Source organism: Malaclemys terrapin, chromosome 3, assembly GCF_027887155.1.
Source record: "Malaclemys terrapin pileata isolate rMalTer1 chromosome 3, rMalTer1.hap1, whole genome shotgun sequence".
NCBI classification, from domain to species: Eukaryota; Metazoa; Chordata; order Testudines; family Emydidae; genus Malaclemys; species Malaclemys terrapin.
The window spans coordinates 145,237,106-145,249,714 of NC_071507.1; the positions used below are offsets into that span (position 1 = coordinate 145,237,106).

Here is a 12,609-nt window from a genome sequence, read left to right on the forward strand (position 1 = left end):
CCACCTCCCTAGGTAACCCATTCCAGTGCTTCACCACCCTCCTAGTGAAAAAGTTTTTCCTAATATCCAACCTGGACCTCCCCTACTGCAGCTTGAGACCATTACTCCTTGCTCTGTTAGTACTATGAATCAATTTACAGACATCTGATGGAAAGCCCTGAAGGCTTTGATATTTTGGAGATTGATACTATTATCGAAAAACCTTATATATGTAATTGATCTTAAACAAAAAACCGTCTGTGTGTGTGTGTGTGTGTTTTCCGCCCCCACCCCCCATTTGAACATTGGCCGAAACAGCATTTCTAATCAGGGCTAGAGGCAAGTGGCTTTTGGAAACCTGTGATTCTCCTCTTTTCTGTGGGAGTGAGAGATAATGGACCTCAAACTCTTATGGCACCACTGTAATTTTGGAGGAAAAATACGTATTTAGGAGAAAGAAGGAAGCCTTTTTCTATCAGGGTAACTTCAAAAAAGAAACACACGCGCCACTAATTGTGACTATTGAAAACTGCTCAGATGTTTTGAAGCGTTAGATTTAATTCCTGAGTAGATTGCAGGTGATCTGTTCTAAAGGTACATGCTAAAAGTATTTTGTCATATTAATCTTCTTTCCATTTGATATACAATGTGTAATATATCAAACAATAATTACACAATTCTATACCTTTTTAAATGAGTTTTCTTTTGCATTTCTATTTTTGGTGTGGGTTTTTTGGTGTGATTTGGTGATGAGGTGTGTGCATGTTTTTTTTTTTTTTAAATTATCTCTCGGTACAGAAATGAGTGTTTTTAATGTCTTCAACACTTGGTCAATTTGTACTAGGTTCCAAGACTTGTGGAAGGTCTAATTGGCCATCAGTGTTCCCAGGTAGCAGCAGCTAAGGATCATACTGTTGTTTTAACAGAAGATGGATATGTTTACACCTTTGGCCTAAATACTTACCATCAATTGGGTATTCTTCCTCCTCCTACTAACTGCAGTGTTCCCAGACAGGTAATAATAACTGCTTAGCTAGTACTTGGACCTTTTCCTCACTGAGAGTGAAATGTTAAGATCATATTGATGTCTATATGTAAACTTTGTAGGGATAATTCAGTGGAACATGGGGTCAAATAAAACCATCTTCTCCAGTTCATTAGCACATAATCTCAATGTTAAATAATTGTGTTATGTAATCAGATGGTTTGCCTGTCTGTGCTCTGCTTGAGTTCTAAGCTTATAGAACAGGGTCGGCAAACTTCGGCACGCGGCCCATCAGGGCAATCCGCTGGCGGGCCGCAGACATTTTGTTTACGTTGACCGTCTGGAGGCACAACCCCCGTAGATCCAAGTGGCCATGGTTCGCCGTTCCCGGCCAATGGGAGCTGCGGGAAGTGGCGTGGGCCACAGGGATGTGCCGGCAGCCGATTCCCACAGCTCCCATTGGCTGGGAACGGTGAACAGTGGCCACTGGGAGCTGCGGGAGGCAGTGCCTCCGGATGGTCAATGTAAATAAAATGTCTTGCGGCCCACCAGCGGATTACCCTGATGGGCTGCGTGCCGAAGGTTGCTGAGTCCTGTTATGGAAGTACTAAATCCTGTACTTGATGACTGGGAACATTTAGCACTTTTCTTGCAAAGTATATTACTCTAAAGTACTTATTTTAGTTAAATGTTTCTATTTTAAATGGAGTAAAAATAAAAATACGTATTTACTAAGTGATATCCTGTTTCATGGATTGTTTTAGGCCACTGGATTGTGTCTTTGTAAGGTTAGGCATGCCCATTGGGTCATTGGCTTCCCCTCACTCCTCAATGCACCCATTCCCTTTTAATGTCAGAGGTTGATAGTGCTTTGGGAAAAATAGTAATAGGGATAGTAGAGTGGGAAGAGAAAAAGAAAATTTTCTGCAATGACAGTTCCTGATAGTTGTAGACAAGAAGCACAGGTTTCAAGGAGGAGAACTTGCCCAAGGTGATACCTCAGAATAAGTTATTTACTATCTCAAAGCAACTATGCATGGAAGAATTGCTTTACCTGTTACTGAAAGGAAGTGTCATCTGGAGTGAAATACAACTAGCAGCATTCAGCAGCACCGCATTACACAACAGCTAGGGAGAGGAAGTGAAGAGTAACAGGTCTAATTGAACTGGTTGAAGGATGTTGGGGGGCAGTCAGAGTTTCTCCAGGGAATGGGATTACATCTTCAATGACAACAAGTGGTCATTATCTTAATTTCACTTTCCATCTGATGGATGAAATCTAACATCAAAATGCTCTCTTACAGCGTGCTAGGACACTGGTACATAAACAGAGTGAAGCATTCCAATAGCCACTTTTTTACAGAACTTGTATTTTTCTTTGGCTGTTTTACCTAAGTACTGAATTTAATCCTGCTTATTTCTGAAATCTGTTGATAGCGCAAAGTGGTGGTGGGCTGGGGAAGAAATAGGCTAACACTTACTGGGTTTTTCTTGTTCATCTTTGTCATTGGTGGAACAGTGTCTCAGTTAACTAACTTTTGAAATGAACCCTGCTTTTATTAATACCAAATCTTCACTGAAACTAATACAATCATTAAGAGTTTAATTAGTATGGACTTCAGTTGATAAGAAGCTGATTTATGCACATCAAATTTATTTGCTTGGGATTTGACACTTATATGAAAATCTTTGTTTTTATATGTAGGTTCAGGCAAAAAATCTGAAAGGTAGAATGGTTATTGGAGTGGCTGCAGGCAGATTCCATACAGTGCTATGGACTAGAGAAGCTGTATATACCATGGGACTGAACGGTGGCCAGCTAGGTAAGAATCAAATAAAAATTGTCCTTTAAAAATGTTACTCAAAGTAAAAGCTGTCATCTGTTTGAGAAAAGAAGCTTAATAAATGTTGGGTTATACTTATCATCCCCTTGCTCCAGAACACACACTTTTTACTGCTGTCAATGATTATTTTTATGCTTGAGGATAAGCGTGGGGCCAGTCAAATGTAGCTTTACTGTTCAAATTTATTTGGCCAACTTTCTCTTCTGTGAATCTTGTGTGGCCTATCACTGATGACTTTCAGGATACAGAATATCATTGTTTAAATTTAGAGAGACAAGGTGGGCATGGTAATATCTTTTATTGGACCAACTTCTGTTGGTGAAAGACACAAGCTTCTGAGTTACAAAGAGCTGCTCTTGCTTCTTTCAGCAACAGAAGTTGGTCTAATAAAAGATTTTACTTCATTTACCTGGTCTCTCTAATATCCTGAGACCAGCACAGCTATAACAACACTGCAAACTACATTGTTTAAATTTGTAATTTCCCAAGAGGAGTGCTTGTGTTGTGCACAGCACTGGGCACACTGTTGGCACTTCTTTATGTTCTATATCCAGCTTTCCCTGATCTGTAAATATACTATTGGGAATTACCTCAATTTTTTATCCTTACTAACTTTTTAAAAGCAAGATACATATCTGAATATGCATTGTGGCGTTTTTTGTTTAGCTAAGCCATTACTAGAATTGTCTTTTATTCTTGCTTAATAAGTCTTGATTTGATGAGTTAAGACGATAGCTTATTAAACATATCAGATAGCAGTGAACTTCATTTATAGTTAGGGTCTGTGTGAAATGAAATATTTTTGACATTTTAACACTTTAGAACCTCAGACAGATATTGGTGTTTAGACTGAGTTTCTCTTTCTCCAGGTTTACATCTGTGCAGATTGAAAAGTTTTGTTAGCTAATCCGGGTGCTTTGTGTTTACATGCAGTAGTATGCTGACACCATGAAGCTTAGGCACTTCTCTGGAAACTGCTTTTATTCTCGCTTGTGTAGGAGCAAGGCAACAGTGGTTAAAATTTGTATATTACTGTTGGGGAATAAAAAACAACCTTTATTGATAAGTAAATTGTCATTAATAGGAAATATTTTGAAAATATCTCATGTTCTGTTCTTTAAATTTAAGTTCATAGTGTTTCCATGCTATTTCACGGCCCTCTTATTATACCCTAATACAATTTCTGTTGCTCCAATAAGTGGGATATAGAGTAGGATTCTTGTTTTTGCTAGACCAGGAATTCTCAAACAGGGGGTTGCAAGGTTATTACATGGGGGATCGTGAGCTGTCAACCTCCACTCCAAACCCCACTTTGCCTCCAGCATTTATAATGGCGTTATAAATTAAAAACACTTTTTAATATATTTTAATGGGGGGCTTGCTATGTGAAAGAGGTCACCAGTAAAAAAAGTTTGAGAGCCACTGTGCTAGACCAATGTGGCTCAATCCTTTCTGTCACTCCTCCTGCTACAGCAGAGCCTGATGTCATAAGCCACATTGTCAGTAAAGGGAAGGGGGAGAAGGTATGGTGGTTAAATTACAACAGTGTTGTTGAAGTGAAGCTTTGTGTAAATTGTCACTCTTTCAATAACTGTCTTCTAACCCCCGCCAGTACTGTAAAAACAAGAAGACCGAAACAGTTATTTATTTTGGGGGTATATTTAACTTTGCCAGTATTTATATTAATGTCTGACTTGCACAGGTTTTTATCATTTAGACAATTTTTAGCATTTTAAATAAATTTAAATCTATTTTAATAGTTATTAACAATGTTTACTTAAGGGACTGTATCTGTGTCTCTCTATATACAATACTACCAAAGTCTTGATCAATTGAATTTGGAGCCTCTTAAGGGTTCTCCAGAAGGGGCTTTGTGGCTCTAAAATTTTCTCCACACAGTATGGTTGCCAAAGCCTGGATTTGTCTACCGGCTGGACTTGCTCACAAAATCCATTTCTTTTCTTGAGTATTTGGGGAAGAGGTGGGATGAAGGATTAGTGAATATGGTAGCACAAGGAATATTGTGATGGCTATTACTAATATATAAGGACAGTCAAATTAGCAATAATGTGGAAGACCTTTTTTTTTTTTTTTTTTGCTTGCTATAAAATATTGTTTGAAAATAAGCACGTAGAGTTCTGGATATATTCTGGAAAAAGGCAAACAAAATAAAATAAATGTATTTATAATCTCTGAGTATCTTCATCAAGGTGACTGGCATCAATAATATGCTTAGAGATATCATCTGTAATTAATAGCTGACTTTTAGTAACGTCTAAAAATAGTTTTCTTCTTAAAAAGTAGGAAACAGGAGTGGGATTGAGTGTCTGAATCCTTCCCATTCACTCCCACCACCCATTTAGGAAAAACAAACCCTCCCTGCAACTAGGTACAAGAGCCTTTACAGAGAGGCTTGTTCAATTTCTGAACAGAGTCAGTTCATGCAGCAGGAGCTGGTTTGGCACTGCCAATAACAAGTTATGGATACATGGAGGTTGTGTTGATGTGATGTGTCAACTGATATCACGGTCTTGCCATAGTCAGATAAAATTGAGTTTATACAGTATAATCTGTCCTGCTAATGAACTTTCAGTTTAGTGTTGTAAGCAAGATAAATGCAGCTGTTGTTGTGTGATTATAATGGCTAAACATATTTAATTATCTTTCTATGGTCTATGATTGTGTAGACCAGAAATCCATTATCTTTTTTTTTCAAAGCTTCATTTTTGTGATACTGTGACTCTAAATGACAAGTACCTTTTGATTAGTTTCTGCCTAATAATAGTGAAGATGAGTTGGTAACATAGAAAAATTAAATTTTAATTGGCTTTTCAGGAATATTTATAGGAGAGAATGGGGAAGTGGTCTCAAAATCAAATGACAAATAATTATGAATCTCAAATAACATATATAGGGGGTTTGTATTTTGTTGTAGGATATTTGCTGGATCCTAATGGAGAGAAGTGTGTAACTGCTCCTCGCCAAGTCTCTGCTTTGCATCATAAGGACATCACCGTATCCTTAGTCGCTGCAAGTGATGGTGCTACAGCATGTGTTACTGAAAGAGGGGATATTTACTTGCTCGCAGACTATCAGTGCAAGAAGATGGCTTCCAAGTATGTATTTTTTTCCTTTAAGGGGAAGTACAATACTAAGTTAGTTTCACTGTGTTTTTTCCAAACTATTTCGGAAGAGATTTGGAGGAGGGATGCTCGTTTTCAAGAAGTGATATATACCTGGTCACCTTTAAAGTTGCCTTCCTTGACTTCTTGAGCTTGGCTTGATATAATTGTTTATTTAGTGGAGGCATTGAAGGTTGGTCTTGTTTCTTTAATAAACAGATTTATTTTGTATTTTGAGGTGTGTAAAATAGCCATATGCTAATAGCTGAGTTAAAATACAACTGTTAAAAAGGCTTCAAGAAATTAGAGTATGTATAATTGGATACTTTCAATTACTGAATATTTAAACGAAACAAATCTGTGAAGGCTGCAGATACAGGAAAATCAGAAGAGGGGGAAAACATTAAGAGAAGCTTCCTTTTGTTCTAGCCAAAAGGTTTACTCTTATTTTTTTCTTCCAGCAGCTGTCATTCTGAATCCTCAGTCTTATTTCTCAATTTGATGATGGTGGAGAAACTTCCATACTTATATGTAAACCCTTTTAAAATCCCTTCTAATGTAGGACAGGGAGAAGAAATTAGTCTCAAAATTTGTCAGGGTTTATTTACTTTAAATCAAAGTGACTTAAATCACTGATTTTTAGTTATTTTCCTAAAGAGAGGTTAATTCTCATTGGTTGGTATAACTATTAAAAATGTAGATTTGCAACCAAATGTGGCCTTTAAATTATAGATCGGGTATCTGTGCTAACCAGGAGATTTTCACTATATCTATACATATTTATTTAAGCAATTATATAGCTTAACGTATATTTATTCAGATTGTTAATTTTACACTTTTTTATGTTAGACACATTTCTTTACTAGATCTTTTTTAACTTGGATTTGTGCCAATCTAAATGTAGATGGACATTGGAATTCAAATAATATGCACAAAAACAATATTTTAAGAGTTTTATTTGACCTTTAATGTGCCAGGTAGATAGGAAAGTAAGTTTATAAAAATCTGATGCATTTAAAACTGATTTAATAAACAAAGGGGATATTAACTGTAGTTACTGAATTGATAGATTTTTTTTTCTGGTCACCATGGGCCAGATTTGTGAAGGTTCTTTGGTGTCTTAAAATGCACCTATATCAATGGGAGTTAGGTGCTGCTGAAAATCCCAATGGTCTCTAAGCAGATTAGGCACCTCCGAACCTTCAAAACTTGACCCATGGTGACCAGAAATAAAGAGTTAGGAGCCTAACTGGTTTAGGTGTATTTGAAAATCCTGTATCTTAAGGTGCCTCAAAACCTTTGCAAATCTGGATGGTATTGTTCAAGTTCTTAGAATTAGTGAATCTGATCCTCCACCATGTGGCTTTTATTAATAGAATGGAAGAAAAAAACAAGCTTTCCTGTTTTTTAAACTCTCAATTGGTTTCTCAACTTTAACTATATTCAAAATGAAGAAAATAGGATCTCTAGACCTGCTAGCTGAACTGAAACCAAAAGTAATTAAGGAAAAAGCTTTTCTGCCCAACAAAATGAAACACATTTGAAGAAATACATACTAGCATTCATTATGTGGTAAAAACTGAAAATAACGTAGATCCATAATGCAGCACATGATATTGTGACACATACATAAAGTTAAGCTCAAAAGTTAAAGATTTTTTTCCTCTGATTTTTGTATATAAGTAAAGCAACACCCTTTGACTCGTTTAAAACTTGAGGAGGGCTTATTAATGCATATTTTTATTTACTGAAATTATTTTAATAATTGTCATAATTTTAAATTTTTATTTTAACAGGTTTATTTTTTAAAAGAAAAGTATTTAAATTTAAAAGAATCTGATCTTTGTTTTTTTTAAATCAATTTTATCCACCCAGAAACTTGATGAATTCTGTAAGGATGAAGTATAGATTTTTAAATAATGAAGTTTTAATTAATGGGTGATGAGTATAAACTATTGAAGCTAGAGGAAGATGGATCGTTCAGTGTATAAAGTTCAGTATGTTGCATTCTAATGTTTTCAGGAGTCTGTCAAAACTATAAGTAAGGCTATCTTTTAGTCACAGGTATTTTTAGTAAAAGCCATGGACAGGTCACAGGTAGTAAATAAAAATTCAAGGCCTGTGACCTGTCCAGGACTTTTACTATATACCCCCAAACTTGGGCTGGGGTGCTCTAGTGTGTGGGTGCGGTCCCCTCCACCTAAGAGCTGCAGGGACATGCCAGTTGGAGCTGGGGAGGCCTCCCCTCCCTCCGAGACAAGCTCCATGCCCCCCCACCCCCTTCTCACCTCCCCACTGCAACCCCTGCCCTAACCCTGAGCCTCCTCACACACATCCAAACTGCTTCTGCTGGCCCAGTTTAGTCATCATGTAGAATCTTTGGGTGCCAGCCTGCCTACTGGGAAAGGCTAAGGGGAGTCTTTTTTACTTCTTTCTATCTGGGTGAGGTTGGTCATATGGATCAGAACAAAAAGGAAAGATGAATTGGTAACTAATTTTGTTGTTCTCATACTGTGCTGTGTGGTGATGATTTCTTTTTTTTTTTTCAACAGAAGAAACTTAAAAAAAGTCTAATGTGCCTAGCTGTACAAGACAGTGTAATTCTATCCTGGGGTCTTGAGCTTGAGGTTTATTTTCATATTTTTTGACTTGTCCATCAGTTCTTTACAATAGGGAGGGTATTCTCCCTGTGGAGATGAAGTTAACCTATTTTGAAGAATGGATGGACATGAGACAACTACTGTCTGTCTCAAGCCATGAGAATATTCTGTTTTTTGAGGACTGGTAAATGTACCACAAGGGAAAATTAATCACAATAACAATAAACTATGTATGTTACCTTAGCTGCTTTTTAAAGTGATTCTCTAAATGTAAAATCTCAATTTTTGTGACACTTGTATATACATGTTAATGGATTTGTAGGAGAAATATTAATGTTATCGTTCCTTTTGTGTTCATTCAGACAGCTGAACCTAAAAAAGGTTCTTGTTAATGGGGGATATTTGGAATACAAGATGGATCCTCAGCATCTCAAAGAAAATGGGGGTCAAAAGACTTGCATTCTTGCCCTGGATGAAGCTGGACGAGTAAGTTGTCTGCCTAATGTATTATTTCTTTTGAAACAAGAGGTATATCGAAGGGCTAGGTAAATTGAGAACAGAACTACTGGGGCTCCCCAGTGTATTTTAACTTTTCTGCGTAGAATTCTCTTTTTGGTATGGGAGAAGGATGGCATCTGAATTCTGAGTGGATGTCATCTTCTGAAAAATTCATCAAAGATAACCCAAAGAACAGTTATCTAAGAACTCCTCTGCCCTGGCTTGTACTTTCTTTGCAATCTGTCTTCTCCATTCCTGCCATCCCTTCTATTTCATCACAGAACTGGCTGCTTGTTCCACATCACTTTCAGTCTGACAGCAATGTGAGCGAGTCACTGGAAAAAGAACCTGATGGCCTGGGTATGATATTGAGGGAATTAATAGTTACTTAACTGTGGGCCACTGGTTTTTAAGTCCTTAATTTTTTTGTTCTGTGTTCATTGTTTGCCTCAAGTGCGTGATGTTACACTTAATATTTGTCAGATGTTGGTCTAAATTGCCATGTTAAGAGAGGCCAATATTATCTGAAAATGTCCATCCCTCTTGTGCGCAGCTGCCAGTGTTCCTCCAAGATGCGGTTGATACTCTCGCACGAACCAGTACAATAGTGTACAACAGGCTAGAATCGCTGTTTGTGTCTCTTCTGTTTCCAAGTGTGACTACAGCCCACCTTAAAACCATTACCTTAGAGATACAATGTAAAGTATGTCTGACCACACTTAAAAATTTACATGCCATAGCCAATGAATGGACTAGTATATATGTTTAATTGCGGACAATTGTATGTTCTCGTTAGTGTGAAAATGCAGAAGAATTTACTAAAGCTTTCCATATTATAGCAACTCTTCCTAGAAACCCTCAAAACTCAAAGCATCCTGGAATTAGTTCATTGCAAGTTCTAAACTTGTGGCACCATCTAGTGGTGTTTGTAAAGTTTTTGTTTAATGAAAATGCTGCATGGAAGAGAAATCTAAAATTGTGTTAGCACATGAAAATAAAGGGGACAGAACTGAACTGGTGTTCCTCTCTGCATTTTTGCTCTTCATTTTTGCAACGTGACTGAGCTCTTTTTATAGGATAAAGCAGATTTTTGATAGGTGCATCTAGTCTTTCAAATTAGATGGTAATATTTTGTCAAATGGAGTTTATTTTGTCAAGACATTCATGTGTGTGCAGATGCATGCTGTAAGACATGTGACTCGTAAAGTTACTTGGCCTGTGGGATTACCTGTGTGGCTGCAATATCTTCTAATTCCTAGAGATGCTGGACCAATACAAACCGCATAGCTCTGTTTACTTCAGTGGTGTTATGCCAGTTTACGCCAGATAGTGTGCAAGTTGTTGTCAGATGCTACCGGTGTGGTGCTTCTGCTTTCTCCTGTTGATATCACTCGGCTGCGTGCGTGTGTTCCCTCTGTGTGCTGCCCCAGCTCTGCGCAGATAGCTGACACAGCAAACCTGACGAGAACCCCCAATGACCACAGAGTCTAGTAAGGTACAAGGCACCTCAGCCAGGTTTATTGCAACCCTGACACAATTTCAGTTCCCCGTAGATTACTTAGTCTACCGGGCATACTGCTAGAAAGTGCCGCTCGGCAATGGACTCAGCTCAGTCAGTGGCGGGACTTTCCACTGCCCCCTCGGCTGGACCAAGACACCACCCCATGGATACATTTTTATACACAGGTACAAACAAGTTACACATCACTCCTGACGTATTGAGGTGCAATCCCTTCATGTAGCAAGGTACAACCCCGCTACGTAGTAAGGTGCCGCCTCGCACCTTGTTACCTGTTGGTTCGATCAAAACAACTCTATCCATCATTTTACTCTTTTGCCCCTGTCATTGGGATGGGTCGGCCTCTTCCATGTTATCTGTGGAATGTTCCAGCATAGTGTATCTTGGTACCATGTTTATAATTTAACTATGCAAGATGAATATATATTTATGCAACATCAGCCCTTTTCTTGCCAGCTTCTGTGAGCAGGGCCTGCCTCTTGCTCACAACTTAACTTTGCTTTATATTAGCAAAGTCTTGACCATTACTTTAGTTTGGTTCAGGCCTCATACTGGGCCTTCATTAGGGCCTTCTCTTACTACACAAGTAAAATGGAAACTGGTAGTTTTGTGAGTATCAAGGTTGTCTTAGGCACAAACATTGCAAATGACTGCTTGGAAGGTAGGGGGACCCTCTCATGCTTTCCAGCACTGAATCGATAGTTGGTCGTCTGGCCTTATCTCCCCTCTCCTCATGCAGTACTTAAGGAAAAAAAAAATTGCTGTACAGCTTCTTCCCATAGAATCATAGAATATCAGGGTTGGAAGGGACCTCATGAGGTCATCTAGTCCAATCCCCTGCTCAAAGCAGGACCAATCCCCAGACAGATTTTTGCCCCAGATCCCTACGTGGCCCCCTCAAGGATTGAACTCACAACCCTGGGTTTAGCAGTCCAATGCTCAAACCACTGAGCTCTCCCCCCCTCGGTGACATTACCCGGGGTACAATCTGGACCGATGAACAGCTGTATCCCCTCAGTTCTCCAAGGCTTGGGTGCATTTTACACTGCTTTGCTGTGAGAGCTACCACTTCTGGTCTGGTTGCACACAGCCTCCAGCATGTAATTTACTCCCAGTTATAGTATATCAGTGCTATTACCAGTCACTTTTGAATTACACTGTAAAGGAACGCCAGCAAATTCCCGGTCTCAGACTTTCCCCAGAAATGTACGTCGTGTACTGCCCAGCTCTGCTGGACAATACAAGCTCATATAAAGTCTGTCATTTTATTAACAGAAAATGATATGCACAAATCCTGTTATCTCAAATGGAGTTTCCCAAACACTTCAATCCAATCATACTGCTTCAGATAAAACAATAAAACAAATTTATTAACTATAGAAAGATAGATTTTAAGTGATTACTAGTAATGAGGCATAAAAGTCATTATTGGTTACAAGAAAATAAGTTAGGCATTAGTTGCATATTACTTCTAACAAGCTAAGTGAATTCAAAGCATAGGTTTCTTTCAGCACGTTTCAGCAAGTTTACTGATTGAATTTCTTGCAGTCAGGATCCCTCCCCTAATCTAATGTCACTTCATTTTTCTTCAGGTGTTGTCGATGCCATAGGTAGTGAGAAAAGGAAAGGATTTAGGGCATCTAATCTCCCTTCTCATAGTTCTTTCTCTTCTTTGAGAAACATTTCCACCTGAGGTTCAGGTGGCAAAAAGTCTGTGTAGACGGGAAACCCAAGCAGCTTTTTTGTCGAGATGTAGATTTTTTTTTTTCCCACCCACACACCCTCTTTCCTATTAAAGATTGGCCACTTAACCATGAGATGGTTCATTTGATTTTTTTTGACACCTGGCTGAGATTTTGGTGAGTCTTTTGTCTCTGGGATTTATGACTGCTCCCCAGACTTGTGACATGTCTTAGTAATACCATACAGAGGACTCTTATAACTTTACATACGATGGTGACACATATTTTACCAGGAGAATAATGATCAGCAAATTGAGTTTTTGAATGATGCCTCACAAGCCATACTTTGTACAGAATTTACCATAGTCTTGTAAACGAGG

General features: G+C 38.3%; 1 protein-coding gene across 2 annotated transcripts in view; it reads left to right on the forward strand.

The window, feature by feature from the left end:
• The window catches only part of IBTK (inhibitor of Bruton tyrosine kinase), a 96,188-nt gene that overhangs the window by 14,118 nt on the left and 69,461 nt on the right, over positions 1–12,609 (forward strand). Inside the window, exons 6-9 of one of the 2 annotated variants that reach the window (XM_054022171.1) lie at positions 824–994; positions 2,670–2,787; positions 5,744–5,924; positions 8,893–9,016. In XM_054022171.1, coding sequence (XP_053878146.1) covers positions 824–994; positions 2,670–2,787; positions 5,744–5,924; positions 8,893–9,016 — 594 coding nt within the window. The remainder of the gene's footprint in view (positions 1–823; positions 995–2,669; positions 2,788–5,743; positions 5,925–8,892; positions 9,017–12,609) is intronic. The other variant, XM_054022172.1, reaches the window with a different exon arrangement.